This window comes from Euprymna scolopes, chromosome 2, assembly GCF_053919585.1.
Source record: "Euprymna scolopes isolate OS-2025 chromosome 2, ASM5391958v1, whole genome shotgun sequence".
NCBI classification, from domain to species: domain Eukaryota; kingdom Metazoa; phylum Mollusca; class Cephalopoda; order Sepiida; family Sepiolidae; genus Euprymna; species Euprymna scolopes.
The window spans coordinates 49,600,423-49,616,229 of NC_136483.1; the positions used below are offsets into that span (position 1 = coordinate 49,600,423).

At 33.3% G+C, this 15,807-nt stretch overlaps 1 protein-coding gene across 1 annotated transcript in view; it reads right to left on the bottom strand.

The window, feature by feature from the left end:
• Positions 1–975: 975 nt before the first annotated feature.
• Positions 976–15,807, bottom strand: part of LOC145303643 (uncharacterized) — a 99,014-nt gene continuing 84,182 nt past the window's right edge. The window contains exon 2 of the mRNA XM_080145203.1: positions 976–1,055. Coding sequence (XP_080001329.1) covers positions 976–1,055 — 80 coding nt within the window. The remainder of the gene's footprint in view (positions 1,056–15,807) is intronic.

The following is a 15,807-nucleotide window of genomic DNA, read 5'->3' on the forward strand; positions in this document are numbered from 1 at the left end:
TAAAGTCCTCCCTGCAGGGGTGGGGGAAACTTGACAAAAGCTGAATCTCATTGAAGCCAATAAAGCTCATTACTTGACATTTTTTTTCCTTTTTTCACCCTTCCCCATGAAATATCACGTACGGTTACACAGATTATGAGTCAGAACATGTGCCAGCTTCTTCACTTCACCCATCGTGGCCTCCACCCAAAACTTTGCACAGAACACCCCAACCACCCGTTCGTGTTTTACTTTGGTTTTATTTCGTTGTTTTATTTCCTTCTCACTCCGGTTTGAAACACAATACATAGCAAGAAAAAGAATCCTGATCAAATAATCAAATAAAAACAGCGAATAAAGAAAGACTTTTATTTTTATAAAGCTGCATTTTGGTGGCGGTCGCGGTGTGTGTATGGAGGGAGGCGGTGGGGCGAATTTTCATTAAAGCATGGGCCAAAGCGAACAAGGTGATCTGTTTGTGATGTGTTAGGCGTGGGCATTCGGGTAAGGGGTGCGTCTGTGTTAATCTTTACTTCAAAAATTGGTTGCGAGCTGTCGATCAATCCGGGGCTATCGATATCAACGTCCACAATGAATAACTTTGAATCGATCTATTTCTTCTTTCTTTTTTGCAATTGTTATATCTTATATGTACATATATATATATATATATATATATATATATATATATATATATATATATATATATATATATATACGTATGTATGTATATATATATATATATATATATACGTATGTATGTATGTATGCATATATGTATGTATATATATATATGTATATATATATGAACACATATGTATGTGCGTGTATATATATATATATATGTATGTATGTACGTGTAATGGTGGATAAGGAGGGTTGTTTCCACCGTTTTATTGTTAGTCTTCTGTTTTATCCATAAAGAACTGCATATTGTAGATAGATATGTCTTCTACACGCAACTTTATTTGATTTTCTGTTCGTGGTGTCTGACAGTCATATATGAATAAAACAAGGGTAGATGAAATGTATAATTGCTCGTAGGTGGACAGGCGGGGGCGGGGGATTGAGGGAGTCTGAGAGCAAAAAAAATATAAAAGAATATAAAATGAGATATTAACAGCGCAAGAGTGTAATGATTTATTTGTTTTTTAGGAGCCGCTAAAAACATACATTTTTACTTGTTATTACAGATGTCGTTCCGTTATTATTATTTATTTATTTATTTATTTTACATTCTCTTTGTATATCAGTAATTTCGCAAGCTAGAAAGCTCGACATTTTGTTATGTTCGTCTATCTCTAGTTAAACCAGATTGCACACTGACATGAGCATTTTTATGACAGTTTTCTGAGCCTTAAAACTTTCATGCTGATGACAAATTGGAAGCGTGCGTTTTGTTTGTGACAGCATCACTAGATGATTACCCTACAGGGTCAATGGGCTCTCTCTATCAAGAGTATTCTTTCTAAACTCCTTCTGTCCTAGATGTATTGCTTTCATCAAAGCTGAAAACCTATCAACCATCTCTATGGTAATCCTTCCAGAATATCAGAGGGGGGCTAACAGGTGCTAACCCTTGTCCAAGGATGAGCTGGAACATGGCCAAGGCAGGAACGTCCATCTCCTGAGTTATTATACATACCTGCTTACCTGGATACACACAGCGCTTAATACTCATAAATGGTCACTCATCTGATACTGACCAGGATACACGTCACTTAACTTTGCTGATTTAACGATAACTAGAGTGTGAACGTGATAAATACGTATGAACTCAGCATTGCTCAATATTAAAAGAGTTGTTTTTTTTTTTTGCGTGCAGCCCAAAACACGATATTCTTTTTGCTTTTATCTTATGTTTTACTTTATATAACATTGTATTTTGGGGATAGTGTCCAGAGATCTATTCTTTCATGACTTAAATGAAGTGAAATGCAAGGAGGGGGCAAATGGATAGTGACATCAGAATTGGGAGTGGGTGTCCGTGTTACGTTGTCGTGTCATAAAATGATATGAGTGTTTGTTGCGTCATCTCTAATAATGGATTAGAAGAGATGACGTGTTATATTATATATTTATGTTGTATCATAAAGGGAATCGTGTGTGAGTGACATGTATTTTCAGAACCTACCTCTGCTTCTTCGATGTTGGACCATCTGGAAATTTCTCGTCCTGGAGGGAGACTTGATACCTGTTTTTGGATGAAGATTCAATCACTCCAAGACAAGGAATTGGTTGTATAGTTTATTTCACTTTCCCAGATGTCTTGCAGAAGGTGGAAAGTGAAATCGGCCTGTGTGGGTTCTTCTTCTACACACGTCAGCGTTCACCCCCCCTCCCCAGTGAAGAGGAGGAGACAACTTCAGCTAACCTGATCACATGACTCGCACGCAATCCAATCAGCTGATCTTGACTTCCGGTCAACGTGTCTACACTATAACTCACCTCCCCCTCTCTCTCTCTCTCTCTCTCTCTTCTCTCTCTCTCTCTCTCTAATCCTTAACATCCGATCATATTCAAGCTATGCCTTTTCCTCAATATTTCTCAGTACTTGGACTTATGCTTAAGTCTTTGGGGGCATACAACAACGAAGTTGGCCCCGGGCATCCCTAGACCTCTGCAAGGAGGTGGGGATGTAAGTATATTGATATTATGTTAAATAAATTTTACTACATTTATAGTCTTTAGCTTCCTTGATACACATCCAGATTTTCCTGAAAATCAATGGAACACCCCTGTGCACATCTTATTTAAGCGATGAACTTCTTATTTACTTTTCTAATTTTACAAACGGAGTTTTCCTATTTTGAAATCATTGTTATGTATGAGAAAATTTAAATTATTAAAAAAAATAAACCGTTAGGAACACCATGCAATACAATTTCTAATTAATTTTTTGTGAACTTTTATTTTCGCACGATATCTAATAATTTCATAACTAAAATAAATCAAATAAAAGTCTCGTCGTTTATAATCACTCATGCTTTGATTTTTTGTCGATATTTTGCTGCCGCATGATCCTTCTTCTAGTAGTCGCTGCATTCCATGGTGACCACGATCGTCTCATCAGTTTAGCCAGATAAATAAAACTTGTTTTTATGCAAAAACAAATATAGTCACGTCTCAGAGAGTTTTAGTTTTATTCCTTGAGAGACTTGACTCACACAGGAGAGTGAGACTAACGTTCGTTTAGACAAATTATTATTTAACTTATCTTCTTAAGTCTTTGGGTGAGGTGCAAATAGATATTGAGAGAGGGTATTTCGCTCTTGACAATATTCAACGTTTTCTTTTTATATTATTAGCTAACTGCCTCGCACAATCCAGGGACGACTCACATTAATCGAAATCTCAAGTTCGGCTTCCATCAACAGACTTATTTGAAAATTTCTGTTCTCTCTCAGCTTGACAAACGCATTGGCATTCGTCATCTCAAGTCAAAGTGTTTTGTCAAAGTGATCAGACCTCGCATTTTGTTTTAACCTTACATGTCAGCCATTCTTGATTCAACACTGGTAATGATTCTGTTTTGCAAATTTCGGTCATCATGACATTCAGTGTGATTCTTGTCAAAATCCACACTAGCTCACTTAACCGCTATTGACAAGGAGCCTATCTATTATCTCTGCTATTATTTAAAAGGCATGTGTGTATGTGTGTGAACGTGTATGAGAGAGTTCCACATGGACTCCTAAAACGCTGGGCCGATTTTTTTTTTTTTAATTTCACACAAATGTACTTTATGTGCTTGCCAGTTTTCTTAGATACGTTTTGTATTGGAATGTCTTGGATAAGTATCGATAATCGATTATCAAAAAAAAATCCTATGAAAGAAGGAACAGGTGATTTTGACTAAAGTTAACGCCTTATACAGCCTAACATCACAAGTGCCTGTAAGAAATTTTATTACTGTACAAGCAGAAAAGCCCGGCATATAAAATCAATAGTAGGTTCTTTGGTAGTACAGGGCCGAATTCGAAATGAATGTTTGTATTTAGAGCACAATTGAACCTGGATACTTGACTTTTGCATTTTAAACTTTAATTCAAGCCATTATCTAAAAATAATTGTACATAATCAACAGTAGGTTCTCTACAGTGAAATGTAGACTACAATGTATTGTGAACTAAATCACTGCAGGGAAGCATGTTTAGCTTCCTCCCAGTGCACGGTGGCTTCTCAACTAGAGAAGGCTATCAATCGATTTGATTGAAAAATAGCTGATTTCTCCCATTTTGATGACAATAAAATATTGGAGAGTGAAATATCTGTTGATTCTCATTCAATCAACGTAGGGTCTTCCTGTTAGTATATTAGATATATGTCCTCCTCATAATGAAATATTAAAAAATATAATATCATATTATTTTTTTAACGATTTCATTTTTTTGTGTGTTTCAATCCGAGTGGTATGGCAGTGTCAAGTTAAATTGGAGAAATGGGATTCCTAACGATATTTCGAAATAAGAACACTATTTCTAATTCATTTTACATAAAAGGGTCATTGCATAAAACTAAGAAAACCTGCAGAACACCCGTCCCAGAAGGCATGCCCGAAAGTCTTTTTACTTTCACCTTTTTCCTTTTTTGAACTATGCTGTTTGTTTTTATTTATCTTTTTTATTATTTTTCTTACAAAATTACCTTTTCTATACAAATTCGGGAGAAATACACTGATAAAAAGAAAAACCTTCAGTTTGGTTTTGTGGATCTAGAGAAGGTTGTTTACAAAGTATCAAAAGATATTATTTGTGGAATCTGTATAATTTAAAAGTGCATGAGTGTTTGGTGAACATTGTCTAAGTCGTGTAAGAATTAGAAGCACGTTTCGTGGCAGTTTTAATGTGAAGCAGGAGTACATCAAGGTTATGTACCTTGGAAATTTTGTACAAGTTGCCCGACATCTGACTTAATTGATGTCCAAGGACTGAATCAAATTTAATGCAAATCTAATTTCCTTTTTAATTTTTATAATTGCTGGTTATGCACATATTATTCTTGCTAAAACCATTTCAAAAATATCCAAAGAAACCGAAATTTGAGGAATAATTATTAATTGATGTCTAATATCTATTTTTAAAATTTGATAAAAATATGGCGTATCTGAATTTTCATTAAGGGCTTTCCTCTTTTATCCCCCCTGCTTTATATAAAACTAGATTAAACCGAATATAGTTCACGTTATGACCCTTACCTTGGAGAGATGTAGTCCAATATTTATAATGGTCAGTTAATTGATTTAGGAGTTAATCTATATACACATATAAACATCTAACTTTATATAAATATGTGTAGCTTACTGCTTATTTTTATATTAATAAAAATGTAAAAATAGAAATGTTCATACAATGACTGTTGCCTGCACAGCAGTATTGCTTCCAACAAAGCTTCCATCAGATGATGACTCCGAATTCAGGCATGGTTTCAGGACCGAAACGTCATTACCACTAACCAGTGCGACCTAGCAGTATCTCACGATACCACCAGACTTTGTTAGATTGTTATCACTCTGTGGGATTGTCATATCCACGTTGATGCATGGTCCCCCCTCGCCAAACTTTCACAAGAAACACCTGTCTAGCAGAAAACATTATCACTAATTTCCCCCACACTTTATCTGTGCCTAAACCTAAACATAGATTCCATGAACAAAGCTTCTTTCTTAGAACTGCACGACTATGGAATTATCTTCCGTTTTCCTGCTTTCCAGCTGACTACAATATGGTTGTCTTCAAGTCTAACGTAAACAAGTTTTTGATGAGCCGTTCCATATAAGTTAACAAATTTACCGAATTTCCATTACTCATGATTACTATATTGTCCAATATCTACTGTAGACTCTTTAACCCTTATCCTCGAAGGGCCTCTTGGCCTTGATAAGTGGTGATACTATGTGAAAAAAAAGATAATGCCTTGTATTTTCTTTATGTATTTTTCCTTGTCTGATTGAGAAAGACCAAGATTATTTAAGGAAGTAGGGATTGAGTTGGCAATAAAACCCCAGCATAGATTTCGACAAGACATACAATGATTTTCCAGCAATGTGCCAATCAGTGCAGTCATCAAACAATCACGATCTCTATTTTTACATAATTTTTTTTTAACTATTTCCTTTTTTTAACAAAATGTATTGCTCTACTGCTGACATTTTGAACTTTATTAACAGCCACACAACATATCTCGGGAGCCTCCACAATAAGATCTCTAATAAGAATATGTTTGAAGTTGGCAGTTTTCCCATATGTTCTCAATCAATTGGATGTTGTTAACTGATGTTGGTAAGATATCGTAGGCTGCTTTTATAAGAAAACTTAATTTTTTAGGCTTCATGCATTTGAAGTCACGCAATTAAATTCCTCTGTTTTTTTTTGTTTACACTATTCTGCTTAGTCCATGCGTTTGTTTACTTTGACTTAAAGCTGTAGCAATCTTCCTATAGATTATCTATTTCTTCTGAAACCATTTTCTTCAGTTTTACAGAGTGTTCTTTGGACCACGAATGCTGTGGGTATAGATCTAGACCTGCTTTCCCACATGCTATGGCACCAATTATTTCTTTCATCCTAAAGGCCGATTCTGGATCTTCTACGGCTTATTTTACCTTCCATCTTTGTCCAGTTATTATGGACATTCTTCACTAATGAGATGCAAGGGTTTCGTAGCATCTGGAAAAGTCGTGTGCTTTACCAAATTTATATTAGTCAACAAGTGACGATGTTGGAAGTTTTATCTCACTTTATATAAATACGTGCAGCTTACTTGCAATATGTATATTTTTATATTATTACACACACACACACATACATATATATATATATACATACATATATATATATATAAGTGAACGTGTCTGTGTGTGTGTGTCTGTGTGGGGGTGTGTCTGTGTACATTTTCCTACGCAATAACTCTGTCAATTTTTAGTCTACAGGCTCGAAATTTGATATACAAGGTACTGAGATTTGGAAAAATCTTTGTAATCCATTTTCAGTCAGAAATCTTGCTGTTAAGGGGTCAAAGTTCAACGATTAAACCTTTGAGATCTCTACCAAACTCCTCCGACAATTTTGGGTTTAAACACTTGAAATTTTAGATATCGGTTCCTCGGACATGGATCTAACTTAATAACTTAATTTGAGCCTAAAACAATAAATGTTAAGGGGTCATAATAGGGGTCAAAGTTAAAAAAATTGACCGCTTTTTTTTTTGCTCAACATACACCTCCAAAAACCCGGGCAACGCCGGGCTGAAATGCTAGTATATATATATATATATAGGTAGGTAGGGAATTGAATTGCGAGATATCTGTTCCCATTACATTTAAATTTCTGTATGTGAGCGCAGTCAAAGGAGCCGGAAAAGAGAGGAAATTCCAAAGTCTGTATTAGTTTGAGGAAAGAAACTATAGAGTAGAAAGCTTATTGTATCTATGGAGCTCTACAATGAAGGGGTAGGAATTCCTTGGTGGTATGTGATATCATAAGAAATCCTAGATACCTCAAAAGTATGTGGACCTGATCTTATCCCGGTTGTGCTATTAAAATATGCTCCACTGAGGTTGCTCCAGTTCTCTGCAAACTATACAACAAATGCCCTTATCAATCTTGCTTTCTTGACTGCTGGAAAACTGCTTCTGTGGTACCAGTTTACAAGAATTCTAGAGAAAGAACTGACCAATTTAATTATCGCCCCATTCGCTCTCTCCCGCTTTTTGCCAAAATATTTGAGTCCATAATTAACCAAACTCTAATCCATCACCTTACAGATGCTAAACTTCTGACCAACCAACAGTATGGATTTAGGCAAACCCATTCTACTGCAAATATCTTAAGTGTAATCTCTGAACGTGTATATCATACACTGAACAAAGCTGGGAGGGTTGAGCGGTAGCTCTAGATATATCTAAGGCTTTTGACAGGGTTTGGCACGATGGTTTTCACAGGAAAATCAGATCATATGGTATCACTGGACGAATACTTAACATAAGTAAATCCTTCTTAAATAAGAGAAGAATCTAGGTTGTCCTCTGTGTTTGTATCTCTAAGCAATATAAATGCGGCTATACCTCAGGGGTCTATCCTTGGACCCTTATTATTCTTAAAATTCGTAAATGACCTCTTTGATAAAATTGTCTCTGAGATGGGTATATTTGCTGATGACATCACGCCCTATAACAGGCACGAGAGGAGCACAAATGAACACATATCTAAGGAAATGGCAGAAACACTAAAGGAACACCTCCAATCTGTAGTGGAATGGGGACAAAAACAAATGGTCACATTCAATGCTGCCAAGACTTATCTTGTTTCATTTATTAATTACAAGAAACCTTCTCAAACACCAATAGCTATGACTAAAGATACATTATCTGAAAGTGTTTCTTTTAAGCTCCTCGGCTTAACGTTCACAGGAAACATGAGTTGGCACAGATACATTGAGAGCATTGCCAGGGCCGCTGCGAGGAAGATGGGCTCTCTCTACAGTGCTAGGAAGTTATTTACGTCTGAAAGTATCCTGTACATCTACAAGACCACCATTCACGCATATATGGCATATTGTTATCTCTCGCTCCTGGACAGGGTTCAAAAGAGAGTCGCCAACCTGATACGTCCTGAACTGCCATTTAAGCTTCAACCTCTGTCCTAGTATTTTAATGGTGGATGCTCTGACAAACTATAAGTCCTTTTATCCTCTCGACGTAAATACCCCTGACAAACCTTACAAGCAGCAAAATCCCACCCTACACAATAGAGATCCCAAGATGTAAAAAGGCCTTCTACTCTAATAGTTTCTTTCCCAGAACTGCTAGACTTTAGAACTCCCTTCCGGGTTATTGCTTTCTCAACTGTACTGACATGCAGAACTTTAAGTGTAATGTGAACAGACATCTTGCTGCTCACCTCCCTTCATAACATCCCTGCAACTTATGGTCCGGATAGTAGCCCCCTACATAAAAGTGGCACTGTGCCTTGTTTGGGGTAAAAATGGAATAATTATATATATATATATATATATATATATATATATATATATATATATATATATATATATATATGATGAGAATGATGGAAATAGTATTCCGACGAAATAGAGAAATAAAAAGGAACAAACCGAGTTATCTCTTCATCAACGTTTCGTCTTTATTTCGAGACTTTCTAATTATGAATGAAATAAAGAAAACAAAAACAGCAATACAAATATTTGAAAATTTTCTTGTGAGAAGTGTGACGCTGTTCAATTTTAGAAACGGGAAAAGATGTCGAACATTTTTAAAAAAGGGCGGGGGGGCTTGCGTTGTTATAGAGAGGGAGATTTTTAATAATGTCATATAGCCGTTCATATATAAAAGAGATATGAGGCAGTTAATATTTTTTCTGGCAAAAAAATATGTCCGTTAAAATTCAAATATAGGTGTGTAACAGAAATGAAATGAGTGTGTTTTTCTTATGTAATTTATTGATTGAGATTATAAGTATTAATTATTATAGGAGGTGTTTCTATGGTGTGGGAAGGTTAACCTGTGTCTACAATTAAATTATGTTCTTAATGGCGCTACATTATAGAAACCTCCACGTTGTTTAATTGCACTAAAATTTGCGATAAGCACTGATTCAAGAGATGTCCGGCGCGGTTTATTTGAAATAAATTTAACTTTTTTTTACTTGTTTGAAGTCAAAAGTATGATTACGCTGTAATGAATGAGAGAACAATGCGCTTAGAGAATTGCTATTTGAAATAATATGAAATTATCCGAATGGTGTCGAAACAATAATGTCCATGAAAAACACAATACGATGCTCTAATTTTTTGTTGTCTTGTTTTGGGGAAAACTTTAAATGAATGCTCGATCATGGAAGCTGATAATCATGAAGTCATGAGTCAATTTACTTTGACTTTAATTTTTATTTGTATATTGCCATTGGTTCATATAATTTAATAAATTAAATTTTAGGTTAAGAGATATTTAATAAGATATATATTTAATAAGATATATGTATATGTGTGTGTGTGTGTGCGTGCGTGTGCGTGTGTAAACAACATTTATGTATGTCTAAATGTATTGACCTACTACTGAATGATTACAAAAAGTATCTGCAGACTGACGGAAAAATTTGTGATGAAATGATGGGAAAACATATGACGATGTCGTTAAAATTTTCAGAATTTAATAACGAAAATAAAATAAAATATCAAGAATTTCCAAGATAAGAAATACAGATAATAGAAATAAACAAGTTTTGTAAAAGGATTAAAAATCCGCTGTAGTAAAGCTATTTAAAAATGGAAATATCTTCTATAACTCTTCCTGTTTCTTTTTAGCAAATTATTATTTTTCCTTTACTTTTTCCCTAAAGAGTTTTTGGAAAAGTTTTGCATAAAAATGTAAGAAATAAAACTAAACAAAAATTAAAAATTTAGTAATAAAAAATAAGTAATAACAAGGAAAAATAATAATAAAACCATAATGATAAATATAAAATAAACAGAAAAGAGAACTGTAACATCATAAAACCTACTTATTCACATTCTGAGAAAAGTCTATATAAAAATCGATGCGTTGCGAGACTTGGGGTAGGTAGGAAGGGGAACCACATACCAGGGTAGCGGGAAGAAAACCCGGCAAAGGAAAAATCCTAATGCGTTTTTGAAAAATGCCCGCTTCTTGTTATTCTCCTGACTTTGTCAAGGTGAATGGAAAAGCCCTTTTGTTTTAAAAGGATTAACACAGGGTTTATTTTTTCCCAATTCCTTTCTTTCGTTTTATATAAATGTATTTTACAGTCCCCAAAGAAGCGCCTTCCTATGACTTTAAAGGTTTTTCAAACGTTGTTTAGACTTTTATAATCGGCCATAATTCATGTCTAGTTTTACTTTTGAGCATTCTTTCTTCACTGACTCATGTCTCCTATTTTACCAAAGCGAACGAAAAGTAATATTTCTAACTATTTACGTGCTACGTCATCCGCATTAGTGTATCCTTTAGACACTCAAACGCTATGTGTAACGTTTTCAATTGATAAATAATAGTTTATATATATATATATATATATATATATATATATATATATATATATATATATATATATATATATATATACACTTCAGAATAGCTTTTTTTAACAATCAGTTGGTATGGAAACCTGTGATTATAAAGTTTACAAAATATTACTGGCAGTAATATTATATAAGTTATCCCATCTAAATAAGAATTTCTCGATATGCAAGATAGAGCAAATAAATTATGTGTGTGTGTGTGTGTGTGTGTGTGTGTGTGTGTGTGTGTGTGTGTGTGTGTGTGTGTGTGTGTATAAAAAATAAAAATACCAGCAGTGGTTGACGTTATATTTTGAGAAAAATAGAAAAGTGTACATATTTATTCAACGCATTTTTTAAAAGTGTATATATATAGATATTGAACAACCCAACATTCCCATACACACACATATGTTTGTCCTTCCCGACATGGGTAGGATTCAAAAACTGTTCTCTTTTTTGCATGGTCTATGACTTTTTCTTTTCTTGCATTTCTACTTCAATATCTTGAAGATGTTCTCTGAAATAGGGACGAAACGTTGATTATTTTAATAATTTCATTCGGTTTTTCTATTTTCCTCAAAACATATATAGCCATTCACAGACAATCTTGGTCCTGGGTATGACCTTAAACTATATCCAGTGGTGAGGCCCCAACTTGCGGGCTTTGGGGAGTTTGGATCCACCCTTTAATTGGCATTGCTCCCAGGTCCCCTATGACCCGGAGTGGTAGTACCTGTTAGGATCCCAACTACGGGTTAAATAGAAACCGACTTGAAAACACCAAATATATTCTATTAAAAAATCTTTCTTCAAAATCTTTGGATTCGGCATTAAATAACCTGAAAAGGGTTGATATGCCGTAAAACAAAAACAACCAACCAACAACAACCAACAGACAAATTGTTTCGCTGTATTACATCTCTCTGAAGGCAAAATTGAAATTTGGCCGTCGGTGCTTCTAAGCGTTACGCTATTTTGACTGCTATCTCCGGAGAGATCCTTGGACTGATGATGTGATTTTCCCAAGCAGGGTGGTCACTGAAACATATTTGCATATGTGTAGCCACTAGTTTTCATGTTCAACATATTCATATTGCTCTGTCTAAACATTGAGCACTCTTTGGTAGACACATTGTGTTTTTTGTTTTGTTTAAATAACTTAACGATACTACCAATAATATATATATATATATATATATATATATATATATATATACATATATATATATATATATATATATATATATATATATATATCAGGAAAACTTTGTGGAAGAAATTACTAAACAAGAAAAAGCAAATTCCAAAACCAAATATAAATATAGTTCTTTATATCCTGATTCCATCAAAATGAAAAAGCTCAATACATTCACTGACGATAGTAGAGCTTACGATGAATAATAATAAGAAACAGAGCTGTAAAGAAGAAATTTACAAAAAGTTTTTATTATTCGGCAGAATACTCCGAAACTGGGTGCTCCAAACTTTGGAGCATTCTGCTGAATGATAAAAACTTTTTATAAATTTCTACTTTGCATCTCTGTTACTTCTTCGTCTTCTTCTTCTCATATATATATATATATATATATATATATATATATATATATATATATATATATATATATATATATCTGTATGTGTGTGCGCAGGATATTTATAGTCGTTTCTCTCGAGAAAAGAAGAGATAGCATTTGAAATTGCCCCAAATCATTTCTCTGTTTACATATGTTAAAACAAAATATCAGAAGTGACTTTTCCAGAGCATTCATCATCAAGCCCAAATATCAGCTGACGTGATATTGTAAACAAACACAGATGGAACTGATGAACGACATCACCATTATTAATTTTTAATTTTTTTTTTAATTAGATCACCAGGCAAATTATTCCTCGTAATATATAATAATCAATAGAGAATTGATTCTATAAGAATACGCAATCTGTATAAATTTAAATATCACTCATATATATATATATATATATACATATAAATATATATATATATACATATATATATACATATACATATATACATATAAATATATATATACATATATATATATACATATACATATATATATACATATATATATATACATATACATATATATATATATATATATATATATATATATATATATACATATATATATATATATATATATATACATATATATATATATATATATATACATATATATATATATATATATATATATATATATATATATATATATATATATATATATAGCTATATCTCTAATGCATCTATTTTCTAAGAAGATATGATTTCCTAAAATTTTATTATATCTCTTGGCCGGTGTAACGTAAAATATTCCTCTGTAAAATTATATTTTTTATCTAATAGAGTGAAAATCTATTTTTAAGATCGTTTTTTTTTTTTTTTGATTTTGAATACTTATCGGATGAATTTCTGTACAAAACAAATTTAATACATATGAATTAGCATTGTGTGAAATTTGCAAAAGATAGGCTCAGCTCTTTCGGAATCTATGAGGAAGGAACTCACACATACACACAAATTGACTTTTATATATATATATATATATATATGTATATATATATATATATATAGAGAGAGAGAGAGAGAGAGAGAAAGAAAGAAAGGAAGAAAGAAAGAAAGAGAAGGAGAAAGACAGAGTGTGTCATGTCTATATATCAATTGAAAATACATTTACTTATTCAATATTGATGGATAAAATCTTAGAAGCATCCCTGAAAAGAAGATTTGTCCACTAAAACGTTTTTTTTTTAATCAATTTCCATGGTGATAGGGCATGCGTGCAACTTCCAGTCATTTTATAATCATCTCCCACAGAGACTTTACTTTTTTTTAAGGGATTTTATTCTGTAGAAAATTTCTCAAGCAAAATAAACCCTTTCCTCACAAATCCGTCTGAAAAACAAGGTCTTTTTTAGATACTAAATCCACTCTGTTCCTTTTCAGTTCCTGACTATTTTATTACTTTTCTTATGGAATTATATAGAAATATACAGAGTATACATCGCACGCACACACACACACACACACACACACACACACACATATATATATACATATATCATACTTGTTTAAATATATATATATATATATAATACATTTACTTTTTATACAAATAATCTATTATGTGTATTATGATTATGTAGCCTTTTGACTATTCTATTCCTTCTGCTTTTATAGATTGTGACACATTTTTCAATAAATTTTAATCCTTACATATAAAGACCGCAATTATGATTTTTATAAAGTACTAACCTTCAAATGGTACGTATCAAAATTTTGAGTCCAATCGGATTATATGTTTACGAATTACAGTTAAGTTATGATACTTTTGCAAATTTTCAAAACAATGAAAAAATCTAAATTTTCTGTATGGATAAAGCATTGCTTTCTGATGAACAAAAGAAAAAACACGATTCAAGCAAAGCAATCGATTGGTACATATTATTTGAACCGCTCTGTTTAATGCAATTGTTGAAAGTGGTAAGCTAACTCTAGAACGGTCACCCATACACATAAAGTGCTGAATGTTCAGGTAAGCAAAATTTGATCATTGTTTTGACTGATTGTAAACTGAAGTTGCGTGTGATGATATCATTTGAAGATATCAGTAGGCAATGTATTCACCATGTCGCATATTTGTCAATGAGAAAGCTATGTTAAAAAGGTGCGACGCTTTTGCTCACAGGTGAACAAAAACAATCTTCGACGATTCAGAGTATTGTTTGCAACTGTTCTAGCGCAACAAAATGTTTTTGCATCAATGGATGAAACACCACTTCACTTTGGAGTTTAATCGGCAATCAGTTAGGTGAACAGCAGCAGATGAAAGCCGCCAAAGGCTACCAAAAATGCAAATATCAGCAGGCAAGGTTTTGGCTTATGTATTTTGGAAATTCATAGTTTGTTAGCGTATAATAGATTACATTATTTGTAAGCTCGAGGTAAGAAATTAGTGAAAAATAAAAACGTCCGCAACAGAAAAGAAAAATTACTCTTTCATTAAGACAATGTGTCACAAATTGATCGCAAGAACGGAAAAAATTACATGAATTGCAATTCAGACTCTTGCACAGAAATGCAATTCTCTTGCACTGGCTCTCATCGACTACTATGCCCCAGGGAAAAACAGTTGGTTTCGATGAAAAAGTGATATTGGAAACTGAGACAGTTTGAGACAAGATAAATAATTCTACAAAAAAAAGGAACCGTTGATATCAATGTCATAACTTAGAATGCGACTATGTTCATGAACAAGGTCGAATTTTGACTAAAAGTTGTTGCGTTATTAGTTAGGGACGAGACTTATTAGGTGATGTGTTATATTATTCATATCATATATATTTTTTAGCAAAAATAATCCGTTCTGAGCTTACATTTGTTTTTACATTTATTTCTCCCCAAACAAGACACATTGATGCAAGTGACTACTATTTGGGACCAAATCTACAGAAATACTATGTAGAAAGTTGAGCATCGATATGTCCCTTCACAGGACACTTGAACTTCTGCATGTCAGTACAGCTAGTGAAGCAGGGACCTGATAGAGAATTTTAATGTCTAGTAGTTCGGAGGGAGAAACTATTAGAGTAGAAGGCTTTCTGGCATCTAGAGATCTCTGATGTATAGAGTTGCGATTTTATTGCTTGTTGGGTTAGTCGGAGTATTTATGTCGATGGTGTACAAATGCCTTTAGTTCGTCGGAGCACATTCCATTAAAATAATTGTATAACAGACATAGGAAAACAACATTTCAGCAATGGAACAGA